At 38.6% G+C, this 23,921-nt stretch overlaps 1 protein-coding gene across 3 annotated transcripts in view; it reads left to right on the plus strand.

The window, feature by feature from the left end:
- dsd (attractin-like protein dsd) overlaps positions 1 to 23,921 on the plus strand; it is an 87,093-nt gene that overhangs the window by 51,773 nt on the left and 11,399 nt on the right. For all 3 annotated transcript variants that reach the window (XM_070096173.1, XM_070096175.1, XM_070096174.1), the window contains 8 exons: positions 1,611 to 1,808; positions 2,281 to 2,421; positions 3,190 to 3,336; positions 9,328 to 9,492; positions 12,599 to 12,809; positions 14,459 to 14,537; positions 19,238 to 19,609; positions 23,561 to 23,675. In XM_070096173.1, the coding sequence (XP_069952274.1) occupies positions 1,611 to 1,808; positions 2,281 to 2,421; positions 3,190 to 3,336; positions 9,328 to 9,492; positions 12,599 to 12,809; positions 14,459 to 14,537; positions 19,238 to 19,609; positions 23,561 to 23,675 (1,428 nt within the window). The remainder of the gene's footprint in view (positions 1 to 1,610; positions 1,809 to 2,280; positions 2,422 to 3,189; positions 3,337 to 9,327; positions 9,493 to 12,598; positions 12,810 to 14,458; positions 14,538 to 19,237; positions 19,610 to 23,560; positions 23,676 to 23,921) is intronic.

Consider the following 23,921-nt stretch of genomic DNA (forward strand, 5'->3'; position numbering starts at 1 on the left):
CTTGCCAATAGTGTACTGCCATCACAGCTCAGATGGCTTATTGATATGCAACAACTTGCCCATGTGCAGGCATGGTACATCTCACTTCAAGTACTGAATTGCAGCAAACAAGTTTCCTTGAAACTTTTCATAAATGCTACCTTGCTCACACTCCAACAGTATGTCAGGTCACAAAAACCACTTGCTCCACTCACTTTAATCTAATGTGCTTACACAAGAACATTAACCCTTTCAGGGTCTCTAGGCCCCCTCCGAGACTTGTTCTCAGGGTCGCCCAAATTTCAGAAAAAAAAAAATTATTTTTTCTTATGGAAAGATAGAGAATCTTTTCCTGGTCATAATGACACCAAAAGTGTGAAATTTGATGGAAAACGTACGGAATTATACTCTCACGAAGTTAGCGGTCTCGATGTTTACGCATCGGCGATTTTGCCCACTTTGAGCTCTATTTTCGGCCAATTTCAGTGTACTAGTCAACAAAAATCATAACTATTTCGCTAGACCTCCATTTTTTTCTATCGAATGAGTACAAGAAACCACCCATTTACCGATTTCAACTATCCAATAAAGTGGTCAGAGTTTATCAATTTTGCAAATTTCACACAAACTTCAAAAAATGCCAATTTCCGAATAGGGTCCAGAATAAACAAGAAAGACATTCCTGGCACTAAAATAACAAGTTTTCTGTTCATTAGTCACAATCCCAGGCCCCTCTTATATTTCTTTGGCTTTCCACTTTGAATTTTTATTCTTACAAAAATAGAAGATTTACTGTTACGCGGACTACTGCATTAGTGTAGAAATGGTATAAATAATATCAGCGCACTTGTGAAAGAATATTAGACTCACCAGTTGATGTGTATTGGACGCTTGGCATGATTTGTTTACTTTTGAACTTTGGTAAAAATCGAACATTTCTGCTAATTTGAGCTCAATTTCAAGGTACTTTTCATTGTAAAACCAGTCAAAATCATCTCAATTTCTGTAATATGTCTTCCATTCTATAAAATGAGACCAGGAAAACTAGAATACAACCATAAATACCATACGAAAATGCAGTGCAAAGTCGCTGTTTTAATCCAAAAACACTGTCAAAGTTTTTTTTTCTCATTATGCACTGTGTGCTGCAGGATTTTTTTTTATACTGCACACACTAACCACATAGACCCAGTCTTTCATTTGTAGGCCTACCAGCTTTCTCTCACTAGATTTGAGGGCTCTAGAATTTAGGCGTACTAGTACGTCAAAAACCCTGGGGCTTAAGCCGTACTAGTATGGCCGAAACCCTGAAAGGGTTAAATCAGAGTATGATATGAGGATATAAATAATATGAGGATAATACAAGGATACAAATTTTAGGATGTAAATTTTTGGGTCAGATCTATTCTAGATCTAAGAGTGTAATGGAAAGATATGTGCTTGTATTGAATAATTGATTTATTTTATGAAAAGGTAAGCAGTCAAGTTTAGTGTAGTTATAATCATCACTTCCATCAGTACTCTATTTCCTATTATATAGGGTGAAGTGGTATTTGTCCAGAGGAATACAGAATGTAATTGTATGTACAATACACCTTTTCTTTACAGCTGACATGTGTCATTTTCCACAGGTGTCAGTAGATGTAGCATTCACCAGACCTGCAAAGACTGCCAGGCAGATGTGGCATGTGGATGGTGTGATGATGGAAGTGGCACTGGCATTGGGGTGTGTGTGGAGGGAGGACAACGTGGGCCCATCAACCCAGTTACAGGCATCATGCAGAGAAGCAAATGTCCCAAACCAAACTGGTTCTTTACAGAATGCCCCTGTGAGTGTGTATTGGAGGAGTTTCCTGTATATAAGTCTTTAAATGGGGAAGCTCAAGAGTCCAGAAATTTGAGTGCAGCTCTAACATTAAAAATGCTAATAAGAAAGTATTTACTAAATTCATACTTTCTGAATCTTAATATGTAATCCTAATATGTAAAAGTTGTATATTTGTATATGTAAACCTTATTAAGAAGTGTTTGTGCTCAGCATCAATTTTAGGTATTTCTTTACAAAATCCTTGCTGGATCATAATATTTAAATTACCACAAAAGATTAACCTTTTTTATATAGATTATATATTAAAGTATCATCTTTTTTATAGTTGTAATTTGAAATTCAGTTGTATCTTTTCCATGAAAGATTTTATGAGTTACAAATGCAGTGTTTACTTAAAGTTTAAAATAGATTGTAGTTTGTTTTTGACAGCTTTGATATACACTATATCTTATAAGTATGCATGTTTTTTCCAGTATGCAACTGCAATGGTCACAGTAAATGTGAAAATGGCAGCCAGTGCATTTTACCATGTTCCAATAATACAGCTGGATCTCATTGCCAGCATTGTATTGAGAAGTTTTTTGGACGACCCATTAATGGTGGCCTTTGTAAACGTAAGTTTTAAATGCATAGTAAAGCATTGGAAATGTTTCGTATTAATACTATGAGATACAAATATTTTTTTAAGACACTGGCTGTCTCCCACCAAGGCCGGGTGATAGAAATTTATACAAAGATGATGTAAATTTATATTTTTTAACTTACTGTTTTTTTTCACCAAAGTAAAAGACACATTCATCATGACTCATTTCATCCATTTTGCTGCAACTTTGAAATACCATGCCTCACACCTATACACTATTTAACTATCATGGAGTGACTGATTATAGTGTATATAGAAATAAACATTTGGTAATTTTTTTTTTTGTTTTTTGAATCTAAATTCATGCTATTCTCACCAGTTAAAAGAACTAGAAATAATGTTGAGTTAATTTGATCAGTGTCAACAGTAAATTTAATGGTTTATGAGGATAACTATTTTTAAGGTCATGAAATAATAGCAAAAAAGTAGATAAATATTTCTTTGTGCTTGAATAGGTAGAATAATTGGCCACAGTTGTAAAGTGAAAAAATATACAGTGGCAAAAGGCTACTATACAGTTTTTCTTCACAAATAGAGTTGTAGAATAAAAATTTTATGACACCTGCAAGACAGAACACTATGAGCTTAAGTTTTAGCCTGTAATTTTGAAATAATCATTTGCAAATTGGTAATCACAACCACTTGAAAGAAAAGAGTGTTTGTAGATGTTTTGTCTTACTGTATCCTGCTATATAATTACATATACATCTATTTTTTTTTTAAATGGCTTTTATTTCAGCTTGCATGTGCAATGAACATGGGGACACGTGCAACAGGGAATCTGGTCGTTGCAACTGCCACACCAAAGGAGTGACCGGTGATCACTGTGAACGCTGTGACACCCAAAACAACTATGTTGGGGAACCACTGCAGGGATCCTGCTTCTGTGAGTCAGCACATTGATAGAAAGAGTTTCAGTGGGGAGAAATAAATGAGATTAGGTCAGGGGTTTCAAATAGAGTTAGAGATAAAGAAGGAGTAGTAATAATGTTGATGGATAAGTTATGGCAGGAAAAGAGGGAATATAAATGTATTAAAAAATTATGTGAAGTAAAATAAGGGTTGGATGTGAAAAGTGGGTTACAGTAAGCGTTTACGCACCTGGAGAAGAGAGAAGTGTAGAGGAGAGAGTGAGATTTTGGGAAATGTTGAGTGAGTGCATGGGGATTGGCAGAGAGCATGTATAGTTCCTTTAAATGAAGGGAAGGGGGACAAAAGAGACTGTAAAAATTATAGGGGAAATGTAAATGGGGAGCCTTTAATTGAGCTATGTGTAGAAAGAAATTTGGTAATAAGTAATACATATTTTATGAAAAAGAGGATAAATAAATATACAAGGTATGATGTAGCACGTAATGAAAGTAGTTTATTAGATTATGTATTGGTGGATAAAAGGTTGATGGGTAGGCTCCAGGATGTACATGTTTATAGAGGGGCAACTGATATATCGGATCATTATTTAGTTGTAGCTACAGTTAGAGTAAGAGGTAGATGGGAAAAGAGGAAGGTGGCAACAACAAGTAAGAGGGAAGTGAAAGTGTATAAACTAAGGGAGGAGGAAGTTCGGGTGAGATATAAGCGACTATTGGCAGAAAGGTGGGCTAGTGCAAAGATGAGTAGTGGGGGGGTTGAAGAGGGTTGGAATAGTTTTAAAAATGCAGTATTAGAATGTGGGGCAGAAGTTTGTGGTTATAGGAGGGTGGGGGCAGGAGGAAAGAGGAGTGATTGGTGGAATGATGAAGTAAAGGGTGTGATAAAAGAGAAAAAGGTAGCTTATGAGAGGTTTTTACAAAGCAGAAGTGTTATAAGAAGAGCAGAGTATATGGAGAGTAAAAGAAAGGTAAAGAGAGTGGTGAGAGAGTGCAAAAGGAGAGCAGATGATAGAGTGGGAGAGGCACTGTCAAGAAATTTTAATGAAAATAAGAAAAAATTTTGGAGTGAGTTAAACAAGTTAAGAAAGCCTAGGGAAAATATGGATTTGTCAGTTAAAAACAGAGTAGGGGAGTTAGTAGATGGGGAGATGGAGGTATTGGGTAGATGGCGAGAATATTTTGAGGAACTTTTAAATGTTAAGGAAGAAACAGAGGCAGTAATTTCATGCACTGGTCAGGGAGGTATACCATCTTTTAGGAGTGAAGAAGAGCAGAATGTAAGTGTGGGGGAGGTACGTGAGGCATTACGTAAAATGAAAGGGGGTAAAGCAGCTGGAACTGATGGGATCATGACAGAAATGTTAAAAGCAGGGGGGGATATAGTGTTGGAGTGGTTGGTACTTTTGTTTAATAAATGTATGAAAGAGGGGAAGGTACCTAGGGATTGGCAGAGAGCATGTATAGTCCCTTTATATAAAGGGAAAGGGGACAAAAGAGACTGTAAAAATTATAGAGGAATAAGCTTACTGAGTATACCAGGAAAAGTGTACGGTAGGGTTATAATTGAAAGAATTAGAGGTAAGACAGAATGTAGGATTGCGGATGAGCAAGGAGGTTTTAGAGTGGGTAGGGGATGTGTAGATCAGGTGTTTACATTGAAGCATATATGTGAACAGTATTTAGATAAAGATAGGGAAGTTTTTATTGCATTTATGGATTTAGAAAAGGCATATGATAGAGTGGATAGAGGAGCAATGTGGCAGATGTTGCAAGTATATGGAATAGGTGGTAAGTTATTAAATGCTGTAAAGAGTTTTTATGAGGATAGTGAGGCTCAGGTTAGGGTGTGTAGAAGAGAGGGAGACTACTTCCCGGTAAAAGTAGGTCTTAGACAGGGATGTGTAATGTCACCATGGTTGTTTAATATATTTATAGATGGGGTTGTAAAGGAAGTAAATGCTAGGGTGTTTGGGAGAGGGGTGGGATTAAATTATGGGGAATCAAATTCAAAATGGGAATTGACACAGTTACTTTTTGCTGATGATACTGTGCTTATGGGAGATTCTAAAGAAAAATTGCAAAGGTTAGTGGATGAGTTTGGGAATGTGTGTAAAGGTAGAAAGTTGAAAGTGAACATAGAAAAGAGTAAGGTGATGAGGGTGTCAAATGATTTAGATAAAGAAAAATTGGATATCAAATTGGGGAGGAGGAGTATGGAAGAAGTGAATGTTTTCAGATACTTGGGAGTTGACGTGTCGGCGGATGGATTTATGAAGGATGAGGTTAATCATAGAATTGATGAGGGAAAAAAGGTGAGTGGTGCGTTGAGGTATATGTGGAGTCAAAAAACGTTATCTATGGAGGCAAAGAAGGGAATGTATGAAAGTATAGTAGTACCAACACTCTTATATGGGTGTGAAGCTTGGGTGGTAAATGCAGCAGCGAGGAGACGGTTGGAGGCAGCGGAGATGTCCTGTTTAAGGGCAATGTGTGGTGTAAATATTATGCAGAAAATTCGGAGTGTGGAAATTAGGAGAAGGTGTGGAGTTAATAAAAGTATTAGTCAGAGGGCAGAAGAGGGGTTGTTGAGGTGGTTTGGTCATTTAGAGAGAATGGATCACAGTAGAATGACATGGAAAGCATATAAATCTATAGGGGAAGGAAGGCGGGGTAGGGGTCGTCCTCGAAAGGGTTGGAGAGAGGGGGTAAAGGAGGTTTTGTGGGTAAGGGGCTTGGACTTCCAGCAAGCGTGCGTGAGCGTGTTAGATAGGAGTGAATGGAGACGAATGGTACTTGGGACCTGACGATCTGTTGGAGTGTGAGCAGGGTAATATTTAGTGAAGGGATTCAGGGAAACCGGTTATTTTCATATAGTCGGACTTGAGTCCTGGAAATGGGAAGTACAATGCCTGCACTTTAAAGGAGGGGTTTGGGATATTGGCAGTTTGGAGGGATATGTTGTGTATCTTTATATGTTTATGCTTCTAGACTGTTGTATTCTGAGCACCTCTGCAAAAACAGTGATAATGTGCGAGTGTGGTGAAAGTGTTGAATGATGATGAAAGTATTTTCTTTTTGGGGATTTTCTTTCTTTTTTGGGTCACCCTGCCTCGGTGGGAGACGGCCGACTTGTTGAAAAAAAAAAAAAAAAAAAGTCTACTGAGTATACCAGGAAAAATGTACGTTAGGGTTGTTATTGAAAGAATTAGAGGTAAGTCAGAGAGTAGGATTGCGGATGAGCAAGGAGGCTTTAGAGTGGATAGGGGATGTGTAGATCAAGTGTTTACATTGAAGCATATATGTGAACAGTATTTAGATAAAGGTAGGGAAGTTTTCATTGCATTTATGGATTAAGAAAAGGCATATGATAGAGTGGATAGGGGAGCAATGTGGCAGATGTTGCAAGTATATGGAATAGGTGGTAAGTTACTAAATGCTGTAAAGAGTTTTATGAGGATAGTGAAGCTCAGGTTAGGGTGTGTAGAATAGAGGAAGATTATTTCCCAGTAAAAGTAGGTCTTAGATAGGGATGTGTAATGTCACCATGGTTGTTTAATATATTTATAGATGGGGTTTTAAAAGAAGTAAATGCTAGGGTGCTCAGGAGAGGGGGTGGGATTAAATTATGGGGAATCAAATACAAAATGGGAGTTGACACAGTTACTTTTTGCTGATGATACTGTGCTTATGGGAGATTTTAAAGAAAAATTGCAAAGGTTAGTGGATGAGTTTGGGAGGGTGTGTAAAGGTAGAAAGTTGAAAGCGAACATAGATGAGAGTAAGGTGATGAGGGTGTCAAATGATTTAGATAAAGAAAAATTGGATATCACATTTTAGAGAGGGAGTATGGAAGAAGTGAATGTTTTTCAGATATTTGGGAGTTGATGTGTCAGTAGATGGGTTTATGAAGGATGAGGCTAACCATAGAATTGATGAAGGAAAAAAGGTGAGTGGTGCGTTGAGGTATATGTGGAGACAAAAAAAAAACGTTATGAAAGTATAGTGGTACCAACTCTTATATGGGTGTAAAGCTTGGGTTGTAAATGCAGCAGCGAGGAGGCGGTTGGAGGCAGTGGAGATGTCCTGTCTAAGGGCGATGCGTGGTGTAAATATTATGCAGAAAATTCGGCGTGTGGAAATTAGGAGGAGTGGACTTAATAAAAGCTTTAGTCAGAGGGCTGAATAGGGGTTGTTGAGGTGGTTTGGTCATTTAGAGAGTATGGATCAAAGTAGAATGACTTGGAGAGTGTATAAATCTGTAAGGGAAGGAAGGCGGGGTAGGGGTCATCCTCGAAAAGGTTGGAGGGAGAGGGTAAAGGAGGTCTTGTAGGTGAGGGGCTTGGACTTCTAGCAAGCGTGCGTGAGCGTGTTAGATAGGAGTGAATGGAGACAAATAGTTTTTGGGACCTGACGAGCTGTTGGAGTGTGAGCAGGGTAATATTTAGTGAAATGATTCAGGAAAACCAGTTGTTTTTATATAGCTGGACTTGAGTACTGCACTTTCAAGGTGGGGTTTGGGATATTGGCAGTTTGGAGGGATATGTTATATATTTTTATTTTTTTTTAACAAGTCGGCCGTCTCCCACCGAGGCAGGGTGACCCAAAAAGAAAGAAAATCCTCAAAAAGAAAATACTTTCATCATCATTCAACACTTTCACCTCACTCACACATAATCACTGTTTTTGCAGAGGTGCTCAGAACACAACAGTTTAGAAGCATATACGTATAAAGAGACACAACATATCCCTCCAAACTGCTAATATCCCGAAACCCTTCCTTCAGAGTGCAGGCATTGTACTTCCCATTTCCAGGACTCAAGTCCGGCTATATAAAAATAACTGGTTTCCCTGAATCCCTTCACTAAATATTACCCTGCTCACACTCCAACAGATCGTCAGGTCCCAAATACCATTTGTCTCCATTCACTCCTATCGAACACGCTCATGCACGCCTGCTGGAAATCCAAGCCCTTTGCCCACAAAACCTCCCTTACTCCTTCCTTCCTGTGAACTGTTGTATCTGGGTGCTTCTGCAAAAACAGTGATTTTTGTATGAGTGAGGTGAAAGTGTTGAATGATGATGAAAGTATATTCTTTATGGGGATTTTCTTTCCTTTTGGGTCACCCTGCCTCGGTGGGAGATGGCCGACTTGTTGAAAAAAAAAAAAAAACAGTAAAATCTGGGGTACTCCTTTCCTCGCTGATAGATCTTTTCTCACCTGCTTTCGGTAGGTGAGACAAGATCTAGCAGCGATCTGTCAGCAATCTATCAAGTCTGTTTCATATTCTCCACCTCAAAATTCCCATTCAGTATATACACTTAACTCTTGATCTTCAATTGGGATACATTTCTAAAAAATTGACCCAAAGAGCTACTTAGTAATGAGAAATTAATATGTTGGCTATTTTGGGGATACATTCTAGCCCTCAACTTATCATCCCAAGACAACAGTTCAGCTGTCATCTTCACTGTCATAGATTTCATGAGCTGTATTATCTTCCTCCTCATCCTTTTGTCTTCTTTCTGTAATATTCACTAAATCTTCTGCAACCACATCTTCACCGTGGGATTAGAGAAACCTTGTTACGTTCTCAGATCTTTTACTTGGTATTAGCTATTCTGTCCATGTGTTATCATGCACATCATACTGTATAAGGGATTTTCAAAACCTGGAAAGTTGTGCACACTACTTCGGACTGACTTGGACCATTACAAAGTCACGCACTGTAAATGGTCCAAGTCAGACTGAAATGCCATAAGTATTGTGGCTTTTTGTTCTTCAAGTTGAAATAAATGTGAGGATTTATGAAGTACTTTTATAATCACTGTTGATGAGAAAATTAATGAGAAATTAATCTTTGAAATTATAATTGGTTTGCAGTACTCGGGTAACCGTTTATCATGTGAAGTGTTGTAGAAATAGATTTGAAGGAAATTTTTTAAACTTTGAACTTCTTATCAGTAAATCATATCCTATTTGTGTTTCTCTATTTTATCTCTATAGATGATCTTCAGATTGACTACCAGTTCACTTTTAACCTCTCCAAGCATGAAGATCGTCATATCCGGCAAATCAACTTCTTCAATGTTCCCACCAAGAGTGACGTGGACACAGACTTTGATATATACTGCTCCAAGGCAACAAAAATCAAGATATCAGCTAAAACAAGTAAGCAACTTCGATGTATCAATACACTAGCAGTATTATATGTATTTTGTTAGGCTTTGCATGTGTACCAAAGTATCATTATCAATGGGTATTGGCTAATTTTGATGGTATTGGTATCAACAAAAAAAATTGGTTTTATCTTATTTCTGCTTCTAAATAGTATAATATGTAAGACAGTTTTGATATTTTAAATAAAAATGTGATTTATGCAAAGTAAAATTGCATTCTCAAATTCTTTCTTTCTTTCAACACACTGGCTGTATCCCACCAAGGCAGGAGTGGCCCAAAAGGAAAAACGAAAGTTTCTCCTTTTACATTTAGTAATATATACAGGAGAAGGGGTTACTAGCCCCTTGCTCCCGGCATTTTAGTCGCCTCTTACAACACGCATGGCTTACAGAGTGAGATTAAGACACACGTGCAACATCTGGGTTTCTTTATTGTAGACGTTTCGCCATCCAGTGGCTTTATCAATACAAATTCTAGGACATAACTTGAAGACAGTAGAACTATGTACAGAAGATGATGTAATCAGTCCCTCAACCTAGGAGTAGGTGCGAAGAGCACCATAGTCGTGGAGATTCTGAAGCAGAAGAAAGGATCCTGGAGCTTATATAGTAACGTCAGGTGTAGCAGACGAGGGCATATTCACTGGTAGGCGGGATTCCCCAGTGGAAGTAGGTCCTTCCCAAAGAGATGGGTTAGTTGTAGTAGTAGTTGTAGTAGTAGTTGTCGTAGTCGTGAAGGTTATGTACATGTCCTCAGAATTAAGATTCCATGATGTTGCAGTGTCTGACAAGTTGTGTTGTCAGACACTGCAGCATCATGGAATCTTAATTCTGAGGACATGTACATAACCTTCACGACTACGACAACTACTACTACAACTACTACTACAACTAACCCATCTCTTTGGGAAGGACCTACTTCCACTGGGGAATCCCGCCTACCAGTGAATATGCCCTCGTCTGCTACACCTGACGTTACTATATAAGCTCCAGGATCCTTTCTTCTGCTTCAGAATCTCCACGACTATGGTGCTCTTCGCACCTACTCCTAGGTTGAGGGACTGATTACCTCATCTTCTGTACATAGTTCTACTGTCTTCAAGTTATGTCCTAGAATTTGTATTGATAAAGCCACTGGATGGCGAAACGTCTACAATAAAGAAACCCAGATGTTGCACGTGTGTCTTAATCTCATTTTGTCGGTATTGCATACCATTCGCACACATGGCTTACAGAGGAAGAATTCTGTTCCACTTCCCCATGGAGGTAAGAGGAAATAAACAAGAACAAGAACTAGAAAGAAAATAGAAGAAAACCCAAAGGGGTGTGTATATATATGCTTGTACATGTATGTGTAGTGTGACCTATGTGTAAGTAGAAGTAGCAAGACGTATCTGAAATCTTGAACGTGTATGAGACAGAAAAAAAAAGACACCAGCAATCCTACCATCATGTAAAACAATTACAGGCTTCAGTTTTACACTCGCCTGGCAGGACGGTAGTACCTCCCTGGGTGGTTGCATTCTCAAATGTCTCCTGTTAAAACTAGTGAGTGAAGCAACATGAGATAGATGAATTGATTCATTGTGGTTACTCTTCCTTTAACACTAATATGGTGTGCCTAATTGCTTTTTGATGTGCATATAAATGAATGTAATGAACAGTTAATGTGATAAAAATGAAAGCTTCCAGATTTCTTCACTGTAAAGTTCCATTCTTACTCCACTAGTAAAGTCTTGTATATATAGGAACTGTTATTTCCTTGCTCCTGGCAGTGTGCCTTGACTTAAATACTTCTTTAACACGCTGGCTGTCTCCCACCAAGGTAGGATGACATAAAAAAAAAAAGAAACTTCCACCATTATTCACACCAAGTGTCTTGCCAGAGGTGTGCTGGTACTACAGTTCAGGTGCCCCTCCATACTGCATATATCCCCACCCCTCCTTCAGAGTGCAGGCACTGTATTTCCCACCTCCAGAATTCAAGTCTGGCTAACCAGTTTCCCTGAATCCCTTCACAAAATGTTACCTTGCTCACACATACTCCAACAGCTTGTTAAGTCCCAAAAACCATTTGCCTCCACTCTTATCTAACATGCTCACGCATACCTGATGGATGTCCAAGCCCTTCTCACCCACAAAACCTCCTTTACCCCATCCAAACTTTTCTAATATAAACCATACCCCCGGCCAGGATTGAACCCGCGGTCATAGTCATGTTTTCTAGTATAACCCCTATCCTACCTTTCTTTCACTGAAGATTTATACACCTGGTTCATTTATCAAAATCAGTGTAAGCATTAATGCTTTAGGTTTGAACCTATGAACTCAGACATGCAAGATGCAAGTGCATGTACCTGGCAATATTGATTATTTTTTCAATGAGCTGTTTGTTGGTATTGGTATTTGAAGTATTGTAGTATGATTACCACTATTTTGACAAAAAATCTAATTTGTTTTACATGATTTAAATAGTGTTAGCATTGTCCTTCTTATCAATTTTGCTGACGTGTAAACTGTATCTACATGTGATGAAGTTAAGGTTGAACAAAATAGTTGCGTGAAAGGTGATCAGTCTGAGTACTTGGTTATTCTTGTGAACTTTAATTGTCATGAATGTGATTGGATGGTCTTAGCCTTGAGTGTTTATATGGCAGTTTAATAACTGCTTGTGTAATTCTTCTGTGCCCTGTGAGTTCATAATGGCCACTGTGAACATACACAAATTAACAACAAATTATGGCTGCTGTTATTTTCCATGCTTATCAAAAGATAGGCTACATTTTATCATATATTCTTCATGAGACCATGTATCTTGGAATGTGGCTTTTTTCATGTAGTTTCTGTTCTGCCTGTGCCACACTGCAAGTCACAGATCTTATTATGTAATAGACCTGGAAGTGGGTTTAATGTGCCTGTTATGCTTCATGTATTACTGATCATGTTTCATTCATTACAAAGCTGTAGGTCCTGTATCATTATTTTCTAGTTATCCATAGGTGCAAACTCATGTATGTAATATGATAAGTGTTAATTTAAAGAAAACTTGATAAACCTTATAGTAAATTTTGCAACTGCATTAATGTTATTGATTTCAGCTCGGAGTCACGAATCGTGGATAATCCGGAACTTCACTGGTACACGGATTAGACAGAGGTTCAGTGCTTCGGAATACACTTTTGGCTCAGCGGATAACAACACTACCTTTCATGTCTACGTCTACAACTTCACACCACCTATAGAAATTGTCGTCTCCTTCTCTCAACATCCTAAACTGGATCTAATTCAATTTTTTTCTATATTTTCTTTGTAAGTATTCTTGTGCAGTGTAGTGTTTATGGTATCAGTAATGTGAAAAATGCAGAAATAATATTAGTATAAATATATTTAATGTTTGTGATGTAATTTTTAAAAATGCAGTGAATGGAAATTTGTTCTTAAGGTAACTATACAATCTTGCATTCATGGATAACTAAAAGAATGATTAGGAAACGATGTTGTGCAGAAGATTGAATTAAAATTGGCTTGCTTGATATATTTCCTATCTTTTTTCCTTTCAACAAATTGGCTGTATCCCACCAAGGCAGGGTGGCCCTAAAAGAAAAAAGTGTTTCTTTTTAAATTTAGTAATATATACTGGAGAAGGGGTTACTAGCCCCATGCCCATATTTGCTATCATTCTTATGATAAATATCAGCAATATTTTCATGAAAAAACATCATTGGTTATAATAATGCCACTGGAAGGGAGGGAATGGTGGAAGGGAAGAAGAGAGGGAAGTAAGGTGTGTAAACATAACAGCAGGAACCCAGCCTCACACACACTTCTGCTTATCACAAAATACAAATAGCTAAATAAATAAATAAATGTTTCTTTTTAACACACTGGCCATTTCCCACCGAGGTAAGGTGATCCGAAAAGGAAACACTGTCGCTGTCATTCACACTATCACTAACTTGCCAGAGGGATGTAGATATGATGGTTCAGATGTTCCTCCAAACAACAAATATCCCCACTCCCCTTTAGAGTGCAGGCACTGTAAATATAAATATATAGATTTTTTTTTTTTTTTAACAAGTCGGCCATCTCCCACCGAGGCAGGGTAACCCAAAAAGAAAGAAAATCCCCCAAAAGAAAATACTTTCATCATCATTCAACACTTTCACCTCACTCATACATAATCACTGTTTTTGCAGAGGTGCTCAGAACAAAACAGTTTAGAAGCATATACGTATAAAGATACACAACATATCCCTCCAAACTGCTAATATCCCGAAACCCTTCCTTTAGAGTGCAGGCATTGTACTTCCCATTTCCAGGACTCAAGTCCAGCTATATAAAAATAACCGGTTTCCCTGAATCCCTTCACTAAATATTACCCTGCTCACACTCCAACAGATCGTCAGGTCACAAATACCATTCGTCTCCATTCATTCCTATCAAACACGCTCACGCACGCCTGCTGGAAGTCCGAGCCCCTCGCCCACAAAACCTCCCTTATCCCTTCCAACCTTTTCGAGGACGACCCCTACCCCGCCTTCCTTCCCCTACAGATTTATACGCTCTCCATGTCATTCTACTTTGATCCATTCTCTCTAAATGACCAAACCACCTCAACAACCCCTCTTCAGCTGTCTGACTAATACTTTTATTAACTCCACACTTTCTCCGAATTTTCTGCATAATATTTACACCACACATTGCCCTTAGACAGGACATCTCCACTGCCTCCAACCACCACCTCGCTGCAGCATTCACAACCCAAGCTTCACACCCATATAAGAGTGTTGGTACTACTATACTTTCATACATTCCCTTCTTTGCCTCCATAGATAACGTTTTTTGTCTCCACATATACCTCAAATATTATGTACAAATATTATGTACAAAATATTATGTACAAAGTGTTCTATTATCAAACATAAATTATATTAATAAGAATTATCTTTTTCTTGCAGATGCTTTTTGGTGTTGTTAACTTTGGCTGCAATATTATGGAAAATTAAACAGAAATATGACATCTACACCAGGAGACAGGTAAAAGTGAAGTTTTACACAGTGAAGGTTTTAAATTTAACTTAAATATTCCAAAGAAATATAATTTCATCTTAGTGTATTAAATTCTTTATGGTTAGCTGCATGTTTGTAGAAGTGCAGCTTGATGGTTAGCTGCATGTTTGTGGAAGTGCAGCTTGATGGTTAGCTGCATGTTTGTGGACATTCAGCTTGATGGTTAGCTGCATGTTTGTGGACATTCAGCTTGATGGTTAGCTGCATGTTTGTGGAAGTGCAACTCGATGGTTAGCTGCATGTTTGTGGAAGTGCAACTCGATGGTTAGCTGCATGTTTGTGAAAGTGTAGCTTGATGGTTAGCTGCATGTTTGTGGAAGTGCAGCTTGATGGTTAGCTGCATGTTTGTGAAAGTGTAGCTTGATGGTTAGCTGCATGTTTGCTTTATCCAACTTTGCCTCTTCACTGAACAATTTATTTTTCTTTTTTACCTTTGTCTTATGCCTTATTCTTTTTTCTGTTTATTTCTATTTCTCTGCTTGTTTGTATTTCTTAGACTGAATGCTTTCTTTGTGTGTTGATCTAGACAAGTTACAATTCATTTGCTTGTGATAGCCATACCCTATCCTCTAGTTTTTCCAAAGCTGGGTCACCTTTTTCTGTTTGGTGTGTGGGTGGGTGTGTGGGTGTGGGTGGGTGGAAGAAAAGCAGGGATGGAGGGTTGTGCTGGAGAGAGACTTAATCTCTGACTGAGGGGCCTAGCATTTTGCTTTGTATAAATTAAATGAATAAGCTCTTCGACTCTGTGTGGTTCCAAGGGGTTTAACTCTTTTTAATATTTTTAATACTGGTCATCTCCCACCAAAAAGAAACACATTCACCATCATTCATTTAATATCTGTCTTGCCAGAAGTGTGCTGATATCAGAGTTCATTTGATGATCTCTGAACTGTAACATCCTCACTGCTCCTAAAGGAGCAGTGAGGATGTTACTGTACAGAGGATGTTACAATACAGTGCATGTACTTCTCATTTCCAGGAACGAAATTTTGCTATATGGTTACTCTGAATCCTTTAATAAATGTTTAAGTTTCATTCTAACAGCATGACACTCACTCTGATCAAACATGTTCACACAAGCCTGTTAGATGTTCAAGCCTCTACCACTCCAACCCTCCATTACTCTTTCTCTCTCCAACCCTACCTGGGATGACCCCTGTCCCTCCTTCCTTACACCATGATTTATTATTATTTTTTTAACACAACGGCTATCTCCCACTGAAGCAGGGTGACCTAGAAATGAAGAAACACACAGTATTTCTTCTTTTTCATTTAGTAATTTATACTGAAGAAGGGGTTGCTAGTCCCTTGCTCCTGGCATTTTAGGCTCCTCTTATGACATGTGTGACTTGCAGAGGAAGGATTGTTCTCCACTTCCCTATGGATACCTAATTTATATACCCTCTTAATCATCCCATTTTGTTCCATCCTGTCTGAATGCCCAAATTGCCTCAATAATTTCTTTTTAGTCCTCTGAATTATACTTTTGGTAACCCCACACTATCTTCTAATATCTATGCTCCTTATTCCATGTATTCTGTTTACACCACACATTGCTTTCAAAAATGACATCTTCACTGCCTCCAGTGGAGATATCATGTTTGAGAATATAATAAATAAATGTAATCTGTGATTTAGAATAAAAATAAATGTCATGTATTTTTTCTTTTTTTTTTAACAAGTTGGCCGTCTCCCACCGAGGCAGGGTGACCCAAAAAAGAAAGAAAATCCCCAAAAAGAAAATACTTTCATCATCATTCAATGCTTTCACCTCACTCACACATAATCACTGTTTTTGCAGAGGTGCTCAGAATACAACAGTTTAGAAGCATGTACGTATAAAGATACACAACATATCTCCCCAAACCCATCCTTTAAAGTGCAGGCATTGTACTTTCCATATCCAGAACTCAAGTCCGGTGTTACGAGTATGGCCATACCCGTTTTATTTTATAATTGGATAAGCCCCTTTATTTTATAATACATGTATATATGTTAAGTCACCCTGCCTCGGTGGGAGACGACCGACTTGTTGAAAAAAAAAAAAAAAATGTTAAGGCAAATATTAATGCTAATATTGTATGTATTATATGTTTTATTACGCTTTAATGTTATTTCCATGTAGTGGGAAACCACTAGGTTTAAGTGCCGGTTAGCAGTTCAGGTACTGAGGTCTCCCTCAGTCACGTGACCAACCTGACATTGGCTTACCACTCAGTGATACCGTCAGTAGGTTTACCGCACCTGCTCAGAGAAGGTTCACAACCCTTGCTCTGAGTAGTTTTACAGCACTCGCAGAGAGTATGTCCTTCACACTCACTCTGACTAGCATTCCCACTTCTAGTCTGGGCTTGCATAGCCAAGGGAGCATACCTCACTCATTGACCTCTCATAAGAGACATGTCAAGTTCTCTCTTGTGGTCGTTTTTCTTTCGTGATTGAGTTCCTTTCTTAAGCTTGTCACTTTCGAGTTATTTATACTCGGAGTTATTTATACTCGAGTTATTTATAGTTGGACTTGAGTCCTGGAAACGGGAAGTACAATGCCTGCACTTTAAAGGAGGGGTTTGGGATATTGGCAGTTTGGAGGGATATGTTGTGTATCTTTATATGTGTATGCTTCTAAACTGTTGTATTCTGAGCACCTCTGCAAAAACAGTGATAATGTGCGAGTGTGGTGAAAGTGTTGAATGATGATGAAAGTATTTTCTTTTTTGGGGATTTTCTTTCTTTTTGGGTCACCCTGCCTCGGTGGGAGACGGCCGACTTGTTGAAAAAAAAAAAAATAAAAATAACTGGTATTTAAGAATAACCGGTTCTTCTTCTTATTCTTTTTAGTAATTATTACAGGAAAAGGGGTTACTAGCCCATTGTTCCCGGCATTTTAGTTGACTTTTACAACACGCATAGCTTAAGGAGGAAAGATTCTTATTCCACTTCCCCATGGATATAAAAGGAAAAGTAATAAGACCAAGAACTATTAAGATAAAATCAAGGAAAACTCAGATGAGTGTGTATAAATAAACATGTACATGTATGTGTAGTGTGACCTAAGTGTAAGTAGAAGTAGCAAGACGTACCTGTAATCTTGTATATTTATGAGACAGACAAAAGACACCAGCAACCCTACCATCATGTAAAACAATTACAGACTTTCGTTTAACACTCACTTGGCAGGACAGTAGTACCTCCCTGGGTGGTTATACTCTTGGTTATACCTATGAGTTTTCATCTGACTGACATGCTTCTTATGGTGATTGCCTCTTTTCAGCCTGTGTTGACAAAATAGCTATCACAACCTGGTTGACATGGCACTTTATAGAGATAGTGGTTCAGTTTCCTTCTGAAGACTTACACAGTGGAACCTCGGTTTTCGTATGCCCTAGGTTTCGTACGATTTGGTTTTCAACGACTTTTTTTTTGTCAAAATTTTGTCCCAGTTTTCATACATCCTTTCAGTTTTTGTACAGTTGTAAATGGTCTGTACCAAACTCCTCCGCCTGCCTGCATGATTCTGCCACTCATTTCTCAGAATCGAGTGCCCACACAAAGCATCCCATGCGTTTGTGATTTTGAAGGGTTTGAGGCTGACTCTGATGACCCTACGCCTGTTGTGGAATCTGTTGTGTCGTTGGGGAAATCCATGGGGTTTAATGTGAATGGCCAGGATATGGAAGAGTTGGTGGACGACCACAGGGAAGAGCTAACCACTGAAGAGCTGCAAAACCTTCAACTCGAACAGCAACAGATCGCAGTGCTGGAAAAATTGCTTTGGAAGAGGAGGAAGAGAGAGGGGAGAATGGTTCTTCTTCAGTGATTAAGGACATGTGTGCAGAGTGGAATGAGTTGGAAAGTTTTGTGGAGAAATATCACCATAACGAAACTCTTGCAAGCCATGTGTGCAACATGTTCAATGACAGTGCCTTGTCCCATTTTAGGTAAATCTTAAAGACACGCCAGAAACAGACCTCTCTGGACAGATTTTTTGTGTGACAGGGGTCCAGTGACTCTCAAGCTGGTCCTAGTGCCAGTAAAAGACAAAGAAGGGAAGTAACCCTGGATAGGGCCTTGATACCTGAATTCCTTATGGACCGGGGATTCCCCTTCCAAACAATAACCTCTCCTCCTCCCTCTTCCCTCACCATCTTCTATACGCCAACAAGAGTCTTCAGTAAAGGTAAAAGTGATGTTAAATGTTCATTTATCCTTTTCATTAATCATTTATATTTATTTCTCATTGTTTTCTGTATGTAAAACTATAGTTATTCTCTAAAAATTGTATATTTTGTTAATATTTGGGTGTCTGGAACAGATTAATTGGATTTACATTATTTCTTGTGGGAAATGTTGCTTCAGTTTTCGTTCGATTCGGTTTTCGTCAGACTTTTTCAAATGGATTAATCACGAAAACCAAGGTTCCACTGTACATAGGTTCCAGCAATATTTCTGATATCTGTTGGTAGCAAGTTGAGGTGTCTTGGGGTGTGGATGTTGCCTTAGTGTTCTCTTATTATGCCTATGGTGCACACACATTTTCAGTTAGATGCTCTTCAGAATATCTTTATGATCTACCTTCTCATTATCTAATCACATAAATAAGATGACTTATTTAATGTATACATGCATTGTTAGCAGCAATTTATAATTTTGCCACTTAATTCCTTCAGCGTCTACTGGTTGAGATGGAGGCTATGGCATCTCGTCCATTCCGCCCCATTCTTCTGGAGCTGTATCCAAGAGGCCCGGCCGCTGAGGTTTTGGAAACTAGTGACACATCTACTACAACTGCTTCCATAACTAACACAACTGTAACCACAACAGTCACCAACAATTGCTGTGTGACAGGAAGTAATGGGGCCATGCCAAATGCCACTGTTATTCCTTGTCTTTCTTCCAATGCCATCACAAAGGCCACAAACAAAGATAATACGAAATCCTGTAATAACAGTGCCAATAAAATCATCCCAAATGCAACATTGCCAGATAATCTGTCTTCTGATTTACTTGACAGTCTTGGCACTCACAAAATAAAGAAGAAGGTATGCACCCATTGTAATTCTGTTGTACTTTTTTTTTATAGTGAAATCTCTTTATTTGAACATTTTTGCTTGGGGTTGTCCAAAATATAGAATGTTTCAAATAATAGGAATCTGAAATTTCTCTGATTTTTAAAACAAAAAATGTGAATGAGAGAGAAAATTTCAAATTTAGAATTTTTGAAAAGTATTTTTCATTTGGAAAAAATTAGAATTAGAGATCATTTTTAAATTTGGAAAAATCTGTTTTAAGAATTTATATTACTGAATACTTCATATAATTTGTTTAATTTAGAAAATTCTGAATTAGAGATGTTTTTGTAGTTAAATTTTGAATTTTTGCTCTGTTTCAAAATTTAATGTTTGATAGATTATGCCTGTGAGAAAAGAGAACAAGCATAACATATGGGGATGCCAATAATTTTATTATTATTGACATTACTGCATGGCAGTTATCAGGGACATGACATGAATGTTCTGACAAAACTGCTTAGTAATATTTATTGAAAAGAAATTGGAATATTGTTTTACTAAAAATGTGCTATCAGTATATTTCCTATGACTTTACTGTATCTGTGTAAATTTACTTCAGGGTTATATAGTGATATTATTAGGAATAAGTTTGGAAAAAGTGGCCAGCAGAATTTTTGTCTTTTTTTTATTGTTTCTTTAAATCAGTCCTGATTTTTTCTGTGAAAATTAATTACTGTAGAAAGAATAATCAATAAGATTACATTACAGTATTAACAAGTTGATATTGGCAGTTTGGAGGGATATGTTGTGTGTCTTTATATGTGTATGCTTCTGGACTGTTGTATTCTGAGCACCTCTGCAAAAACAGTGATGATGTGCGAGTGTGGTGAAAGTGTTGAATGATGATGAAAGTATTTTCTTTTTGGGGATTTTCTTTCTTTTTTTTTTTTTTGGGTCACCCTGCCTCGGTGGGAAACGGCCGACTTGTTGAAAAAAAAAAAAAATTAACAAGTCAGGTTAGAGTGTGTAGAAGAGAGGGAGACTACTTCCCGGTAAAAGTAGGTCTTAGACAGGGATGTGTAATGTCACCATGGTTGTTTAATATATTTATAGATGGGGTTGTAAAAGAAGTAAATGCTAGGGTGTTCAGGAAAGGGGTGGGATTAAATTATGGGGAATCAAATACAAAATGGGAATTGACACAGTTACTTTTTGCTGATGATACTGTGCTTATGGGAGATTCTAAAGAAAAATTGCAAAGATTAGTGGATGAGTTTGGGAGTGTGTGTAAAGGTAGAAAGTTGAAAGTGAACATAGAAAAGAGTAAGGTGATGAGGGTATCAAATGATTTAAATTAAGAAAAATTGGATATCAAATTGGGGAGGAGGAGTATGGAAGAAGTGAATGTTTTCAGATACAGTGGACCCCCGCATAGCGACTTTAATCCGTGCAAGAGGGCTGATTGTTATGCGAAATGATCGGTATGCGAATGAATTTTCCCCATAAGAAATAATGGAAATCAAATTAATCCGTGCAAGACACCCAAAAGTATGAAAAAAATTTTTTTACCACATGAAATATACATTTTCCTACACATAAAGAGAAGGATACATGCACAATAGTAGAGTAGTACATGCACAATATATATTGTGCATGTACTACTCTACTAAATGAAGAATAAATGACACTTACCTTTATTGAAGATGCAGCAATGACTGATGAGACAGTGTCCTGGGAGTGCCTTTTCCTCCTGAGTACTGTAGGTCCTGTTTGGCATTTTCTTCCAGAACAGGCCTTATCACACTGTGTATGCCACTACGATTCTTAAATCTCTCAAACCAACCTTTGCTGGCTTTAAATTCACCAATATGAGCACTAGTTCCAGGCATTTTTTCCTGTTCACCTGGGTGTTAGTCGACTGGTGTGGGTTGCATCCTGGGAGACAAGATTAAGGACCCCAATGGAAATAAGTTAGACAGTCTTCGATGACACTGACTTTTTTGGGTTATCCTGGGTGGCAAATCCTCTGGGGTTAATTGTTTCTTGGTATTCTCAATAAGCCACACCAACAACGGTGCTACAGCAGCAGCAGCAGCAGCAGCAGCAGCTGACAGTGCTACAGCAGCAGCAGCAGCTGACAGTGCTACAGCAGCAGCAGACGATGCTACAGTAGCAGCAGACGGTACTACAGCAGCAGCTGACGGTGGTACAGCAGCAGCAGCAGCTGACAGTGCTGCAGCAGCAGCAGCTGACGGTGGTACAGCAGCAGCAGACTGTACTACAGCAGCAACTGACAGTGCTACAGCAGCAGCAGACGATGCTACAGCAGCAGCAGACGGTACTACAGCAGCAGCTGACGGTGGTACAGCAGCAGCAGCAGCTGACAGTGCAGCAGCAGCTGTACCACCAATAGTAGCGATGGTTGATTGGGGTTTATTATACAACCTGGCCAGCTCGGAGACACGCACTCCACTTTCATACTTATCAATGATCTTTTTCTTCATCTCTATAGTAATTCTCACCCTTATTGCTGTAGGGTTGGCACTAGAAGCTTTCTTGGGGCCCATGGTCACTTATTTTGCAGATAAAATCACCAAAAACACTGTAATAATACGAAATGTTCCGATTGTATGCTTGGATGTTACCGCGGAGGCTGGCTGGTAAACAATGCCACCGGCGGCACATGTGAAGCTGGCTAAGGGCGCACATTGGACGCGTCTCGGACGAAGAGCGGTGAGCGGGATTTTGAGCGGTATGCGAGGCAAAATTTTTGCGAAAAAAGCAAGCGGTATGCTGATTGAACGTTATGCGATGCGTACGGTATGCGGGGGTCCACTGTACTTGGGAGTTAATGTGTCGGCAGATGGATTTATGAAGGATGAGGTTAATCATAGAATTGATGAGGGAAAAATGATGAGTGGTGCGTTAAGGTATATGTGGAGTCAAAAAACGTTATCTATGGAGGCAAAGAAGGGAATGTATGAAAGTATAGTAGTACCAACACTCTTATATGGGTGTGAAGCTTGGGTTGTGAATGCAGCAGCGAGGAAGCGGTTGGAGGCAGTGGAGATGTCCTGTCTAAGGGCATTGTGTTATGTAAATATTATGCAGGAAATTCGGAGTGTGGAAATTAGGAGGTGTGGAGTTAATAAAAGTATTAGAGGGCTGAAGAGGGGTTGTTGAGGTGGTTTGGTCATTTAGAGAGAATGGATCAAAGTAGAATGACATGGAGAGCATTTAAATCTGTAGGAGAAGGAAGGTGGGGTAGGGGTCATCCTCGAAAAGGTTGGAAGGAAGGGGTAAGGGAGGTTTTGTGGGCGAGGGGCTTGGACTTCCAGCAGGCGTGCACAAGCGTGTTCGATAGGAGTGAATGGAGACGAATGGTATTTGTGACCTGACGATCTGTTGGAGTGTGAGCAGGGTAATATTTAGTGAAGGGATTCAGGGAAACCGGTTATTTTTATATAGCCGGACTTAAGTCGTGGAAATGGGAAGTACAATGCCTGCACTCTAAAGGAGGGGTTTCGGGATATTTGCAGTTTGGAGGGATATGTTGTGTATCTTTATACGTATATGCTTCTAAACTGTTGTGTTCTGAGCACCTCAGCAAAAACAGTGATTATGTGTGAGTGAGGTGAAAGTGTTGAATGATGATGAAAATATTTTCTTTTTGGGGATTTTCTTTCTTTTTGGGTCACCCTGCCTCGGTGGGAGACGGCCGACTTGTTTAAAAAAAAAAAAAATTGCCTCTGTGTTCATAGTGCTTATCAACTGGAGTGAAGATGTCTGTATGAAATATAAAAAAGAATTGATGTAGTTGTGTTTTCCTTAACTGTTATGTATGAACCTTCATGAATTAGTGAATAATTAAAAAAAAAAATGGAGAAAGTTACAGGTATGCAAATTATTCTTAGACAATTTTAAAATATGAAGGTGAAATTCTTCAATAAGAATTAAAGTGTTACACTGTTTTTTTGGTAGGTAAATCCTAGTCCCATTGCTCTGGAACCATGTTGTGGAAATCGTGCCGCCGTCCTCTCCCTCCTGGTGCAGCTGCCAACGGGTGGAGAACCTTACACCCCTATAGGACACCCTGGTAGGTTCTCAGCCCCTATTTAAAATTATTAATCCATGACACTATATTGTTATCTAGGTTATATGCTATTACTTTCTTCAATCTTTTAATGGAAATTGATTGAATGTATCATGTAAGACTTCATTCTTTTGCCTTTGTGCTCTTCCTTCTGCATCTTTATTTAAAACTTTAACCACCCCTTTACCTCTAATGTCAGGCAGGCACTGCTGCACTCTGAAGGTGGTTGGTGGGGATGTTGCAGGTGGA

The sequence above is a fragment of the Cherax quadricarinatus genome, chromosome 52 (genome assembly GCF_038502225.1).
Source record: "Cherax quadricarinatus isolate ZL_2023a chromosome 52, ASM3850222v1, whole genome shotgun sequence".
Taxonomy (NCBI): Eukaryota; Metazoa; Arthropoda; class Malacostraca; order Decapoda; family Parastacidae; genus Cherax; species Cherax quadricarinatus.